At 40.1% G+C, this 16,945-nt stretch overlaps 1 protein-coding gene and 1 pseudogene across 1 annotated transcript in view; both read left to right on the top strand.

Moving 5' to 3' along the window:
- The window catches only part of LOC124131337 (arrestin domain-containing protein 3-like), a 29,353-nt gene extending 26,057 nt beyond the window's left edge, over positions 1-3,296 (top strand). Inside the window, exon 7 of the mRNA XM_046494553.2 lies at positions 334-3,296. Coding sequence (XP_046350509.1) covers positions 334-482 — 149 coding nt within the window. The 3' untranslated portion in view covers positions 483-3,296. The remainder of the gene's footprint in view (positions 1-333) is intronic.
- A 2,652-nt stretch (positions 3,297-5,948) lies between these two features.
- Positions 5,949-16,309, top strand: LOC124131338 (annotated as a pseudogene).
- The last annotated feature ends 636 nt before the right edge of the window (positions 16,310-16,945 follow it).

The following is a 16,945-nucleotide window of genomic DNA, read 5'->3' as shown; positions in this document are numbered from 1 at the left end:
ATATGTTGTTTTTTGTGTGACAATATATGTCGTTGTTACCTTACCAGAAGTAGAACAATTTAATACCGAATAACGTTATTCTTTTACACAATATTAGCATACTGGGACTGTGCAATATTCATTGTATTAATCCAAGTAAACATTACCTCAACTTAATCATTGTGAGGAAACATTGCCTATGTTTCCAATAAACGTTGATTCTCTTTACCATTAATACCCTGATTTTATTGCTAAATGTTGCTTTTAATTCAAATCTAATGTAGAAATGTACAAATAACATAATATTAATCTGCATTTCTGCTCATATTAAAACGTTGATTTTCGACGTTTCAGCTCCATCATACGCAGAAAGCGTGTTTGGCGCAGTGAACATCAAGGATGACGATGACTCCGAGCATACCAAAGGGAACATGAACTTCACTCCAGTGTATACCTTTTACAACTGGGGAGAAACAGCTCAACCTTCAGCACCTCCACCATAGCAACATCCCCATTGGCAGCAAACACCTGTTTCCAAAAGGAAACACCTCACACAATCTCCTCTCAACTTTTACTAAACACGGGATGATAGCCGTAACCAGCTAATTACTGCAGAGTTGCGTCCCTTAGGAGTGTCAGGAACTTATGAATATAATTCAAATCTCCCGATTAAGTTTCTAGGTTTGCCAGCACCATCCCCCAGCTGGTGGGTTTTCACTTAAGTGGTAAATGTCCTGCATCACTTCGAGCTTACCTCCCACGTCATGCTGACACCCACACTAAGCTAAAATACTGTTTAGGGCTGCGTTTAACCAAACTCACCCAAGGAAGTTGCCTGAAATCAAACAAATGAAACGTAATGTACATTCAGTCTTGCGTGGTTGGCATACAACCCCGACTTGATACATTTCGTGAAACTTGATCGTGCCTTCTGTTACAGCATACTGTGGCCAGTGTGTCCAGTATCACTAGTCTATCTGTACAGTATTATTGCTATGAAAGGTGTAGCGACAGGTGTTACATGTTACGTTTGAGGTGCCTTGGTTTGTCACTATTTCTGTGAACTGTGATAAAATATCGAAATTTGATGATGATGGTGCTACTCTTGAATAACTGTACACCAGAATCAACCTTTGCTACCTATAAATTGAAAATGTATTTCTCCATGCGCGACTTCAAATACTGATATACACAAATATGTTGACGTAACATTAACAGCTGAATAATTTGACTTCGTAAATATGTTTAAATGTAGTTAATTTTATGTGATTACATTTATCTGATTGCAATACTAAACTACCTGGCAAAAGAAGGTATACACTTAAAAATTGGATTTGACCAAACAAAACAAATTTTATCAAAACATTACTGGTCACCGAAACCTTGTAGACGTAAGGTCCACAACACAACTATGATGCCCGTATCAAATACATCACCATCGAATAACCATTTCTTGTTTATTTCTTTTAAGACACTATCAAAAAGGGTGTGTACTTTCTTTCTGCCGGGCAGTAAGCACGGCTGATCCTGTGTGCAATGTTACGTCTCATAGTCGAATGATCATATAATCATCGGTTCAAATGCCAGATACATCCTGATTTTGATTGGGTTTCACCAAAGAGAAAATCTTCAACGTCGGGTTTTCCCCCATTCCCATTGTAAGCTGCCACGCCGTGAAATCACTGAAACAATGTTCAGAAGGACGTTCAACCCAACTCTAGCTCTCAACTACAATAGAAGCTTCAACAATCATGTGTTATGGTCTCTTCACTATTTACAAAGGATGGCTGAAAAGTTCTGAGCCTTACTACGAAGTTTGCCTGTATTAAATACAACACTGAACATTCCTACAAGCTGCATATTTCTGCGGGCATCAAAGTGACAATGACAAATTTACAAAATTGGTTACGGCGCTGTCATCAAGTAACTCATCCTCAAAGGCTCCAACAGGTACTAGTATCCTCGCGTACATGGTGTCGAATTTAGGGGATGATGATGCGCCTCTGTTTTCCTCTGTTAAGACTCCTGTTTGCTTGTTTAACACCGCACTACTATATGACGGTCTAGTTGTTAAGTCATTGGTTCACTACTATCAGCTATAGACTAAACAAACGTGAAAATGTAGTGGATACATCTAACTCTGAAGAACGCAAATTATTTGTTGGCACAGAACACGTGTTCCAGCTGACGGTTTTCTGGGATTCCAAAATGAATCCTACGCTGAACTACTCCCAGAAAGATCAGCATTTGCAACCATCAACGTAGTCCATCACTGGTAGGCCCAGAACCTTTCAGCCATCTCTTGTATCATACGGCGGTGGGATATCCTAGTAATTAAATCCGAGTACTATACCCCGCAGGTTTTAATAAGTGATGACCCTCGCCATCAAATTGCTGAAATACTGCTAAAATCAGAGTAAACGCGCTGTCATTGTCACAGTTGCAATCGCGTGTGTGTGTAGCTGTAAGTGGGCCAGGAATTCTAAAATTCTGAACGTTTTGTCACTCAAGTTTTACATTTAATTTTGCATTAAATATATGCTGATTCCTGTAAATTCCTGACTATTTTTAATTATCAACGAATTGTATAACATGTACCAGTGATATGTTACTTGTTCGGTCAATTCTTGAATACTGTATTACGTAACAAATGCAATCAGTCATTCCATTTACCATCTTCAACCTGTAAGAATTTCTATTTGCAGTCTTGCGCCTTTAGTCGTGTAAAGATCCGCTGATAACGGGTTCTCCCTGATTTTTATCCTTTGTCCTTCAGCACCATATGTACCTGCACTGCTCGTGAAGCTCGTGAAGCTCGCGAAGCTGCGATGACGAAATACTGTTAAAAGTGGCAATAAACTCATTCACACATTCATATGCATGTATATCTGTGATATGTTCTTTTATATTTACTGGATATCACAGGTTTTTCTGCATTGTAATGCAATACGGTATATATGGCTGACATATTGATGATGCGACCTTAAATTTTAACTCACATATTATCTCAGTGTTCTCATATTAACTGTTTGATTGGGATTCTAGAAGTTGGTGAGTAAATAAGAAAACAATTTTGGCTAACAACTTCTGGCTAACTGCATATGGCAACGTTTCGATGTAGCTTGATAACGGTGTAAGTCGTTATATGCAACAAACCAGAAGTTGTTATTCATAAAAGTGTACGTTTTCTTATTTCACGTTTAAATTATGCATATCTAATACATTTAATGAAGTACTTACTATTTAAATACCTTTCACATTCATTTGGAAATGTAAATAGGATTCCATTCTAATACAAATATCTATTTTCTAATAAATGATCGTAAAAACACCCTTTGCAACATTGTGTTATTTTTAGTAAGTTCTGGCGCCGTCACAAACACATGCAAAGGCAAATCAAGACTGGAACATAATGGTACAAGTGGAAATAAGGAATTGTATCGGACATCACTTTTGGTCACTGTTATGTCAAATCTGAAAATGTCTACCACAAAACGTTTTGAAGTTTTACTTGGGACTTGAATGCTGTTACCATGATCAAACAACTTTCGAGAAAGCGTCGTATGAATGTCTTTGAAATCTTCGAAGAAAGAGCATGCTCGATTGTACCTCAAAAACCAGGAAATGTACACACTAAAGGCTGGAATATTGTTCGTCATAAATGAAAACTTGTCTCCTTCCTGTCATAAAATCTCGTGGAGAGTTTATCGTTGTCTTTTTGTCAATCTTTATGCATAGGCCTAAACATGACACGCATGAGGAGGTTTCACTGCTCTCTTCTATTACTATTTGTAGTTAAGGTAGGTAAATCAGTGAGTGAGTGAGTGAGTTTGGTTTTACGCCGCTTTTAGCAATATTCCAGCAATATCACGGCGGGGGACACCAGAAATGGGCTTCACACATTGTGTAAATCAGTGAAGGGAATTGGCTATTTGGCTATTACTCAACGATTTCAAAAACCCGAGGCTTAAATCGAACTTCTCGGCAAAATTCCTGTGTTTTGTTTTTGTCAGTCCGAGCAGAAATTTCTATTCGTATATACATGCAGATGCAGACGTGGGGACCACGTTCAATGCCAATTGCCCAATGGCTCAAGAAATTCCCTTTTTCCTGAATGTTTTTGTGTGGGATGGTGATGTAAAGAGGTGAATATTTTTTTTATTTATGACGAACTTCAACTTGGCAAATATTCAAGCAAATCCTTTAGTTTTTGAGAATCCACATGGTAATAATTCCAGTTCTCTCAAATATTTTTTTCAAAACTATAGAGGCAATCCTTCCTTGATTGTATTAAGGATTATTGTTAGTCTTTTGAGACCTTTGATTTGTTGGCATATGTTCATGTGCTGCACCCTATAATATCTCTTTTTATGGAGCTTTGGAATCTAGTTATAGGCACGTCATATTTCAACAATGTATGACATTGTCAATCAAAATATTTCAAACCAGCAAATGAGATTGCCGTTACCTTGAACCACAGCTTGCGGAATGTAGCCCGGGTTGTATATATTATGAGCCACAACTATTTAAAAAATTATATAGAAATATATAACATCACCATGAGTCAGATCAAACTGACATGGCTTCTCATAAATATCTCAAGTTGTTGTGTAACACTTTCATCACTTTATTCCATTGTGACCGCGCTGTAGTGTGCGTTGTTGCGCCATGTTGTCATGGGTTACCCTGGGCGAGCATCAACAACATACAACATGCAGCCTCCTACGGAAGCGTAGTAGGGCCACGGTGAAAATCTTTTTTGTCTAAGTATCTCCCACGTAGGACTTATTATCTCCTACGTAGGACTTAGTATCTTCTACGTAGGACCTACTATCTCCTACGTAGGACTTAGTATCTTCTACGTAGGACTTACTATCTCATACGTAGGACTTAGTATGGCCTAGAATCACTATCTCCTCCTCTGGACTTAGTATGCTGCGGAAGCGTAGTAGGGCCACGGTGAAAATTGTTTTTGTCTAAGTATCTCCTACGTAGGACTTATTATCTCCTACGTAGGACTTGGGACCTGACGCGGTCAGGGAATCAAACCACATACCTTCCGCTCTCCGGGCAGACGATCTATCTACTGGAGCTTAAGGCAGTCACACCCCGGGTAAGCATAGTAGCTACCATTGCATGCAAACCGTCAATCCATGAAAAACGAATTCCAGTCATTCATTATAGCCTGGTCACTGAACCTTATATGAGGCACTCGAATTGAAATCGTACATATACAGGTAGCACATAGAAGGGTGGAATTATACAAGCAAACGGGTATCACTTGCTACTATATATATATATAGGGAACAGAGTTGTGTTGGTAAAACCGGTTGGGAAGAGTGTACGTGTTTGAGATATTTGATATATTGTATATATATCAAATACAATATATCAAATATCTCAAACACGTACACTCTTCCCAACCGGTTTTACCAACACAACTCTGTTCCCTGAACATGATAAAGTCTAGGATCATGACAAATGAGTTGTGAAAAGAAATTAAATTTTCCTCCTCCTTCTTCCATAAAACAAATGTGTGTTTTTAGCGGTCCCGAAAACAAAAATATCCTATCTCCAACTAAATTGCAACTCCACTCCACTCCAGCCCACCCCAATATAGGAGACGAAACATATGACAGGTAATTCTAAAACCTCTTTAAATATTTGGAAGTCTGGTGCAAACAAACTGGGATTTGTAGATAACTGCCAAATTACAACATGGTGTTGGTGACGGAGGTTTGTTTATAACTGTAGTTTATTTGTCAAAGGTAGCTGATGGCGTGGATGTCGTCATGAGCAACACGTCAATGTGTAAATATCGGCTCCTGCACACATGTATTGTATCGACATGCACATTGGAAGTGCAAAATTATAATCAATCATACTCCCTGATATGTAAATACCTCTAAATGATCAGGATGTTTATCTCGTTGCCATGGTAGTATCACGACACGAAACTATTATTCCGTAACCCGTTGATGAAGACTGTTCAATATTATTCCAAAGAACGGTTGGACCATCTCACGACCTGCGTTTGTGATTTGTGAGCGAGTACGAATAACAATGCTATTAACTTGTGGCAGATAACTACATGAGTGCACTCAATGGCCAATCGTAAGCGTGTCTACTAAAGTGCTGTGGTAATTCAGGCTCGGTGTTTCTCGATGTTGACAGCCAACCTGCAACGTACAACTTTACATGACACAGACGAAGCAACGGGACGACATCGTTGTGACATGGACACTGTGACATTACGAAAACAGTCGACACTGACATAAAAGCATTATTATAAAGGTCTGTGGGGCATCTGTTTTGTAAACGGAGAAGGGTATGACACTAGTCTGTCTGTTGTGTGAATGTGCTTATTTACATCGGATGCAGTGTCATAAATATAAAACTCATTAGAAAGCTGTTCTTGAAACACCGTCTCTCAAAGATGGGCAAACTGAACGTATTTACAATAACTTTAAACAACCCCCAGGGCGTGTATTCCCCGGGACAGTGTCTACAGGGTCACCTTACATTGGAGCTAAACGAGGGAATGAAAATGAGAGGTAAGTACTTTAAGTAATTATAAACATGCAGAAACAGGTTACTGTGTGCACATTTATTATCATGGGATTTTGTAGAGGCACATACGTTTTTTAAATATGTCTTTTTACCTTTACGCCCTGATTTAAGCTGAGTGTAGTGTTTAATAATATTTCAAAGTATTTCGACTTTAAATGTGACAGTAATATATGTTTTAAATGAAAAAAAGAACAACCGAGTTCCAGTGTTTTGTACAAAGTTGAAGAGACTGAAAGATTAAGGTATTATCGTATAAGCGACTGGATGGCTGACACGCCATATAATCGATATCGTCAAAGTAACTGTGTCTTTTAAGTTTGTGGGTGAGTGATCCCATCCGTGTACAACTTGGGAGCGAAGATTTTTGTTTTATGGCCATGACATAGATCTACAGAATTGATTGATTGAGTATGGGTTTACACCGCTTTTAAGCAATATTAATATTCCAGCAATATCACGGCGGGGGACACCAGAAATGTGCTTCACAAATTGTACCCATGTGGGGAATCGACAAGCCTTCACTTTAACCACTAGGCAACCCCCCCCCCCCCCCCCCCCCCCCCCCCCCCCAGGTCTACAGAAAGCTACATCACAACGATATGCATAATATAACAAGACTGTGGACAGAGTGATCATGCTGTTGAGGGGTTAAAATACATAAAGGACCGACGCTTATGTTGTTATTAACAACAACGGGCGTAAAGTTTAATGCACCCGGAGTAATGCACTTGGGACCCACTCGGAAAATCAGGTTGATTAGTGTAGTGTAAAGTACTATTATGTCAATAACGTGGCACAGTTAATCTGACAGAGATAGATCTGTTGCAGGCATACAGCTTCAGCTGCACGGTGGTGCCAGAGTCAAATGGTCCGAGAGCTGCCCGAAGGGGGTTGGGAAGGCCAGGCGAACTGTCACCAAGCATTATGTGGCGAAAGATACCTACTTCAACAACGAACTGGTTCTGTTTGGGAAAGGTATTTATGGACCGATTAAGTCGTTACAAGCAATCATGCGTTTCCTGTAGGCCCTAATAATGTGAAGGGTATTTTTATGTACATGAATAATGTTAAATGATGATGGATCTTGTACATCATCCTATATTCTGACATATATACATAAAATTATACTTATTATGCCTCACAGTGAGATTGACCAATCAGAGATCAGAATAACTAACACCGTATGATCCCCTATACCGTCATTTAAATCCAAGATGGTTGTTACTGACCTAATATGAGACCGTATACAGTCAGTAACAGCCATTTTGGATTTTCCAACACCCACCTCACATATTTCACATGAACATTCTGGTGCAGAAAGTCGTTATTCGACACTGTTTTGTGTTTTAATATCATTAATTATGATGCGGAAATACATTACTTTTTAAAGAAACCACCTTTGTGACTTACAGAGAAAAAAAGCTTCAACGGAGGTCACTGAGTTAAAAACAGTAACGTCATAGTACATAATACAGGATGACGTCACAAACAAGAAACGTGACGCCATCGACGTCACATAGCAAAAGAATAGACAGCAGCCCGTCGTTAGGGGAAAGCGGACTGGTGTCAAGGTTTCTGATAACATGCAGGCATTTTGTATGATAATTCTATCCATTTGAGCTATAATACTTTAAACGTTCACATTAAGTGCATTATATACTAAATACTATATGCTCACGCCTGGTCCAATATTTTTTGTATTTTTTTTCCAATATGACACTGTAAAGGACCACTAAAGACACCATAACTAATGACATTCATGTTTTTGAGCCAAGCTCTGCATCAATGAGAGATGAAGAAATGTGTCTATTACAACAGCAACCCATATGTATTGTGACAGGTTAAGGTAGAACAAACAGATATCAAGTGTGGTCTACGAGTTAGATACGAGGGAGAAGTTACTGTATATTACATGTGTCTATTACATGCATTTTGTATCCAGTCGGCGGTTCAGCGATGATAACAACTTAACGCAGGAAGACAGTCGAGAAGTGATAAATTGCACATTGGAATGTGACCCAGTTTTGATTCTGCAGCATATAATGAGGCTATTTCACCAGGATAGTTTGTGTGGAGATTGGTAGCAGTTACATTCATGCATCATATATAAGTAGATGGACAATACGGATACCTTATGAAATTGAGTGAGTGAGTGAGCATTTAACAGTATTCCAGTTATATCGCGGCGTGTCAGCTTTATGTGGGAGGAAAGCCCGAAGTGATGCAGGTCACAGACGTTTACCACTTCGGTGAAACCCACGATCGCGAGCAAGGGTATGGTGCTGACAAACCTAGAAACATAATCGGGGCGAACCGGGATTCGAACCACGATCAAGGGACGCAACTCTGCACAGCGAATCAAGTGGCGAAGACGACTGTGCCACCTGTGCCTGTAATACCTGTGCCTATAACACCTGTAACACTCACAGGAACACTTACAATAACACTCACAGCAACACTCACATTAACACTTACAACAACACAGTAACACTCACGGCAACACTCACAGCAACACTTACAGCAACACAGTAACACTCGCCGCAACACTCACAGTAACACTTACAGCAACACAGTAACACTCACAGCAACACTCACAGCAACATGTACACTAACACAGTAACACCTACAGAAACACAGTAACACTCGCAGCAACACTCACAGTAACATTTACAACAAGACAGTAACACTCACGGCAACACTCACAGCAACATGTACACCAACACAGTAACACTTACAGCAACACAGTAACACTTACAGCAACACAGTAACACTCGCAGCAACACTCACAGTAACACTTACAGCAACACAGTAACACTCACAGCAACACTCACAGAAACACAGCTACACTCACGGCAACACAGTAACACTCGCAGCAACACTCACAGCAACACAGTAACACTCACGGCAACACTCACAGCAACACTTACAGCAACACAGTAACACTCGCAGCAACACTCATAGTAACACTAGTCTTACAGCAACACAGTAACACTCACAGCAACACTCACAGTAACACTTACAGCAACACAGTAACACTCACGGCAACACTCACAGCAACATGTACACCAACACAGCAACACTAATAGCAACACAGTAACACTCGCAGCAACACTCATAGTAACACTAGTCTTACAGCAACACAGTAACACTCACAGCAACACTCACAGTAACACTTACAGCAACACAGTAACACTCACGGCAACACTCACAGCAACATGTACACCAACATGTACACTAACACAGTAACACTTACAGCAACACAGTAACACTCGCAGCACCACTCACAGTAACACAGTAACACTCACGGCAACATGTACCCCAACACAGTAACACTTACAGCAACACTGTAACACTTACAGCAACACTCACAGTAACACAGTAACACTCACGGCAACATAGTAACACTCGCAGCAACACTTACAGCAACACTTACAGCAACACAGTAACACTCGCAGCAACACTCACAGTAACACTCACAGCAACACAGTTACACTCACGGCAACACTCACAGCAACATGTACACCAACACAGTAACACTAACAGCAACACAGTAACACTCGCAGCAACACAGTAACACTCGCAGCAACACTCACAGTAACACTTACAGCAACACAGTAACACTTACAGCAATACTCACAGTAACACAGTAACACTCGCGGCAACACAGTAACACTCGCAGCAACACTCACAGAAACACAGTAACACTCACGGCAACACTCACAGTAACGCTTACAGCAAAACAGTAACACTCACAGCAACACTCACAGTAACACTTACAGCAACACAGTAACACTCACAGCAACACTCACAGTAACAGGGGCGGTGGGGTAGCCTAGTGGTTAAAGCGTTCGCTCGTCACACCGAAGGCCTGGGTTTGATTCCCCACATGGGTACAATGTTTGAAGCCCATTTCTGGTGCCCCCCGCCGTGATGATTGCGAAAAGCGGTGTAAAACAATTGTATTACACACTCACTCATAAAGAGTTCTTGTCCAACCAATACGCTACTTACATTAATGTACTGAGTATGTCTTCAAAATCTGCATTTAATAATATAAGAAATTGTACAAAGTGGTGTTTTGTAATTTAAAAAGCGAATCTTGTTGAGAATATTCACTGTGATGCCACACTATTTAGTCACTGGTTACACCGTCTTCATTGCCTATACCGTCAAAAGTGAGGCACGTATAACGTTAGTTCTTGTATAGCGTGCATGTGTTATTCGTAATGTAGAATATATGTTCATGTTAAAACTTGAGGATAATGACGGGATGTCATTTCATAAAACACTTGGTACACGTGAAGGTAGGAACATTGATGAGCCTCGGGCGTTTTCAGCTACACTGTACATTTAAGAATTGACTTTCACTCTGTGTGAGTTCATTGGAGTATGAACCTTCACAGAGTGAACATCGTTGCTTGAGAAGACTTTATACAATGATAGACCCTCACTCCATAGAAGGTCCATACTCCAATGAGTATGGTATGAACGTCAAATTGTGTCGTACATATGCTAATGAACGTCAGTTTCGCGGTCATGTGACCAGCCTCTCTTCCAGTGGAACAAACGTATATCGTGTAAACTTCAAATTAAACAACTATTACAAGATGAAATTGTTGCTTCTGGTGAATCTTCTTCGGTTAAAGTTAGCATTGTCATTTCAGCGACGGGAGGAGATGGTGATAACCCTACACTGCCCACGGGGCGTTACACATACCCCTTTCAGTACCAACTCCCACCCAAAACCTACCCTCCTCATTTGAAGGTACGGTGGGGAGGGTACGCTATTGGCTCAAAGGCACCATTCTGAAGCCATGGAAGTTCGACGACACAACGAAAAGGGCATTTACAGTTGTCAATCAACTCGACCTCAACGCTGAACCTGAAGCTATGGTAGGTGATGTTAACTAGGTCATTATTCAATTATTATTATTCACATGTGTAGAACACTGATATCCCCAGAAATACATACATCATGTGGTTGTTCTTTGCAGCAGGGTCTGCGAGGAGAAGACCAAGAGACACTCTGCTGTCTGTGCTGTACATCCGGTCCTATCAGCTGTAGGTTTCAAATTGACCGATGTGGCTTTGTTCCAGGGGAATCTATTCCTATCAAAGCTGAGATTATCAACCGCAGTAACAGAAAAATGAAGAGATCATTCGCTGAACTATACATGGTCTGTACGAAATTAATAAATTTTATATCTGAATATGTTTCATTTGATACGAGCCTTAACAATATAACCTTATATACAGTTTTCAGTACACATTATTGTTATACTAATAGAACACAACTAATTAAAGACGTTTTACTATGACTAGGAATAACACAGTGTTGGATATCCAAATCACCCCGACTAGTGTCAACGTTAACGTAAGTGTTAAATATATTAAAATAAATAGAACATTTTTCATTTAGGTAGCTGATAGGAACTTTCAACAATTCATTTGAGTTTCATAATTTATATTCTGAATGTTATGCTACACCATGTGCACCATGCAGCTTTGAAAAAATAAGAAATAAATATATCCTCCTGTAATGTTGCATCACCTTTGAAGATCTTAGTGACTGGTGATAAGGAGATATTTTCACGAGTGGCTTTCTCCTCCTCTACGACACCTGGAATAGCCTTTTTATTATATACATTTGTGTACAAATATAAAACCTTGAAACCTTATAATTTCTCCCTACCTAACACGAAGAGACGTTTTTCCACCCCTTGTAATTTCGAAATAATATGTAGTTCCGTGTTTTAATTAATGTTCTCGTAGCATTAGCTTCTGAAACTACATTCCGTGTTTTAGGTTGTGACTTATCATGCACCAAAAAAATCACGTACCAACACCAAGAAATTAGGCGAGATATCCCACGGTGAAATCCTTCCTGGAGAATCAGATATATGGACCGGAGATCTGCTACCGATACCACCAGTTCCACCATCCAAATTAAATGGCTGCAGTATAATCGTCATTGATTACTATGTGAAGGTATGTGTAAGCAGACTGACGCCACCCATTGGCGCTTCATCTTCATCTGTATAAAGAAACTGTCTTCCTAGTAGAATATCACGGGTAAAAATGTAATGAATGTGTTATACATCACTGCAGATGATGCAGATAAAGCAGATAAACCTTTTTTGGAAGATGTTTTCTATCAGTTCCAAATAAACTTACAATTGTGCTATCTTTCATTACATTTAGAGAATGTTTTATTTTCGTAAGTATTTTAACCGATTTCAGTTTTGTGTGGAACCTGCTGGTCCCGCGTTGAAGTTAGAAATACCCCTGAAAGTGATCATTGGATCAATACCACTCAAGTCCACACTCGAACAGAATGGGTCTGCGCCTCAGATCCAAGGTTCTGACCAGGATCACCTTTTCAAGGAAGGTGCGCAGGCTGACGCCCCACCTACAGAGGGAATGCGTGAGTTTCACTTCCTTCCTGCCGTCTTTCTACTTCCTGAAAGTTAAAACATCAACTGTTCACAATCCGTCCTCATTTCTCAACTTGCCTGTCACTCTTCTCTGCGTCAGTCACCAATCAATCAGGCCATTCTTCACGGCTCCGGTCTTTCTTTTCCCCTTTGGCCGCCCTTCTCCCGTCATACTGCTCTTTTCAGTGTCTAACAAGCTTCTCCCCTCACGAGCTTTTTTCAATGACTGCACTTCCTCCATCGAGCTGTCTTCTCAATGACTGATGCGCTTCTCCCCTATGCTCTTTTCTGTGACTGATGCGCTTCTCCCCTCATATGCTCTTCTCAATGACTGACATGCTTCTCCCCACATATGCTCTTCTCTGTGACTGATGCTCTTCTCCCGTCATATGCTCTTCTCTGTGACTGATGCGCTTCTCCCCTCATATGCTCTTCTCTGTGACTGATGCGCTTATCCCTTCATATGCTCTTCTCAATGACTGCACTTCCTCCATCGAGCTGTCTTCTTAATGACTGATGCGCTTCTCCCCTATGCTATTCTCTGTGACAGATGCGCTTCTCCCCTCATATGCTCTTCTCAGTGACTGACATGCTTCTCCCGTCATATGCTCTTCTCTGTGACTGACATGTTTCTTACGTCGAGCTGCTCTTCTTAATGCCTGACATATTTCTCCCCTCCTGATCATGTTTATCTTCTCATCTCCGTTGGCTTTTCTCTCCAATCGCTCTTTCCGCTCCAATCCTCTTTGCAACTTTGTTTTATCTTTCCCCAGTCGCTATGTTTCACATGTTTTGCATGTTTCTCCCCACATTTGCTCTTCTCTGTGACTGATGCGCTTCTCCCCACATTGGCTCTTCTCAATGACTGACATGTTTCCCCCCTCATATGCTCTTCTCTGTGACTGATGCGCTTCTCCCCTCATATGCTCTTCTCAATGATTGACAGGCTTCTCACCTCATATGCTATTCTCTGTGACTGACGCGCTTCTCCCCACATATGCTCTTCTCAATGACTGACATGCTTCTCCCCTCATATGCTCTTCCTTGCGACTGATGCGCTTCCCCCCTTATATGCTCTTCTCTGTGACTGTTGCGCTTCTCTACTCATATGCTCTTCTCAATGACTGACATGCTTCTTCCCATATATGCTCTTCTCTTTGACTGACATGCTTCTCCCCTCATATGCTCTCCTCAATGACTGCACTTCCTCCATCGAGCTGTCTTCTCAATGACTGATGCGCTTCTCCCTTTTGCTGTTCTCAGTGACTGATGCGCTTCTCCCCTATGCTGTTCTCAGTGACTGATGCGCTTCTCCCCTCATATGCTCTTCTCAATGACTGACATGCTTCTCCCCTCATATGCCCTGTTCAATGACTGGTGCGCTTCTCCCCTCACGAGCTCTTCTCTGTGACTGATGCGCTTCACCCCTCATATGCTTTTCTCTGTGACTGACATGCTTCTCTCCTTATATGCTCTTTTCTGTGACTGATGTGCTTCTCTCCTTATATGCTCTTCTCAATGACTGACATGCTTCTCCCCTCATATGCTCTTCTCAATGACTCACATGCTTCTCCCCTCATATGCTCTTCTCAATGACTGACATGCTTCTCCCGTCATATGCTCTTCTCAATGACTTACATGTTTCTTATGTCGAGCTGCTCTTCTTAATGCCTGACATATTTCTCTCTCCTGATCATGTTTCTCTTCTCATCTCCGGTGGCTTTTCTCTCCAATCGCTCTTTCCGCTCCAATCCTCTTTGCAACTTTGTTTTATCTTTCCCCAGTCGCTTTGTTTCAAAACAACTGATTTACTCCACTCCGCAATTCTTCTCCATAACTCACGCTGATCATTTTGATAACCATTGCAATTCTTCTCACGCATGCTATGAGACATTTTATCTTTTATCAATGGTTTTTAAATTTTCACTTGTAAATATGATGTTACTCCAGTGAAAAATATAATTTTGTTTGAACGTGTAGCTCAACCATCCTATGCCGAATGCACGTTTGGCACAGTTAACATCCAGGATGACTGTGAGAACGAGCATACCCAGGGAGACACCGACTTCACCCCAATGTACACCTATTACAACTGGGGAAACATGACTCAACCTTCAGCACCTCCACAGTAGCATCACTCTCTTCAGCAACATCGAACAATATTCAGTTGGCAGCCGCAGACCTTCTGGACCCATATGGTTACCTTAGTTTTGTGTCATTTCTGTTCTTTTGTTAATTTGCTTAATGTTTATTGGTGATTTTCGGTAGACGAAAACTTTACGCTAGCCGCTGTGTGATGTAACACTATACAACGATTTCACTGGAACAATGTCATCTGATGGTGTAGAACTTACTGTGGCGAAAATACATGTCCATTGGTCAAATTAGTCATACGATTTTAATGCGAAAGCACAACCACGTACGACTTAGGTTAATAAGTTGTTTAACACAGTAATGCTACAGTATAAGTATGGTGATCATTATTATACAATTATGTCTATCTTACCTTCTCATATATGTGATTGCGATAGATAGACTTAATTTGAACTTTAGTCTTACATTGTATCATTACAAGACTTCTGTGACTTCAACAATGAAAGCTTGTTTACCTTGCGAACCATTGACCATATTCCCCTATGGTAGGTGACAGTGAGTAGATATTGATTATCATGTTATCCGAAGGCGTTTTGAGGAACGTTAATCCTTGAAAGGGAATGTTGTTAAACAGATATGTAAGTGGATTTGGACCACACACCACTGGTTGGTGTCGCGAGCAACGCACCAAATGCCAAATATCTGAGAATCCACTACAAATTTGAATGCTACCACTAATTCTACCATTTTACATATATTTATTATGTAGTTATATTTTTCATATGTATGCAAATAATGTTATACCTTTTACACCCCGTGTTGCAACATTTCTGGGATGGTAGGTGGTAGGCCCTATATATGTTCAATATAACAACCTGACAGTTTCATTTGAATTATTTGTTTCTGTGCATATGTATATCCTATGTGCTTTACACAATCATGTCCTTTGTGCAATATTATTATTATTATTATTATTATTATTATTATTATTGTATACGCTCATTTTTACTATTACTACTCACTACTTACTTTATGAACATGATATGTTTATGAATTACTAGCAACTACTCTTTGTAAAGTTAAAGGTAAGATTGTCTGAGTGAACATCCAATAAAGAAAATAAATATGTCTGTTCTACACAGGAGTGAGTTACAATTTTTCCAACACACATCAATAACAGTACTAGTAGAGCAGAGTGGTTAAAAGCAACATTACTCATCTGTTTTGTCAAGTCCTGCCTATTACGGTGAGTAATCGGGATGCTTTGTTGTTTTTGTAGAAATTGAGGCCGTGAGTGTGTAGAAACATTAAGGTATTAAATTTCTATTTTTCACTCCAAACCATTATGTAGAAAAGGACATCTGTAATGTCACGTTAACTGGTGGTTTGTTTGATGATGGGCAACCGAAACTGTCTAAATTATTTCTCTTTGAGAACGAAAAAACTGAATACTTTGGATGTATTTATGGGATTAGATACCGGATTTTAATGTTATTTGGACCAATCAGAATCAAGCATTCTTCTGGTGGATGGATTATCGGATACCAGAAATATGTTTGCACTGGATGTGTTTTCACACCTGATTGTTTATGCAAAGTGCAAGTTGAGGTAGAAATATGTTTCCATATTAATTATTAATACAAACATATGTTTTACATATTTTTCAGATGTTACAAACTCATTCTGCACATCGTATGATAAAAAAACATTTTCTTTCACTGTTGCCAGATGGCAAGATAACTTGAGACGAGTTCTATGGATGAACAACTTCTTTATTACAATTGGTGCGACGTTTCGGTGTAGATCCTAACACCTTCATCAAGCAAGTGATGGATAGGGCTAAACAACATAGGTATATATACACTTAT

This window comes from Haliotis rufescens, unplaced genomic scaffold (assembly GCF_023055435.1).
Source record: "Haliotis rufescens isolate VD_foot unplaced genomic scaffold, xgHalRufe1.0.p SCAF_1, whole genome shotgun sequence".
Lineage (NCBI taxonomy): Eukaryota > Metazoa > Mollusca > Gastropoda > Lepetellida > Haliotidae > Haliotis > Haliotis rufescens.
The sequence above is the reverse complement of the archived record's forward strand: the minus strand, read 5'-3'. Positions and strand labels throughout refer to the sequence as shown.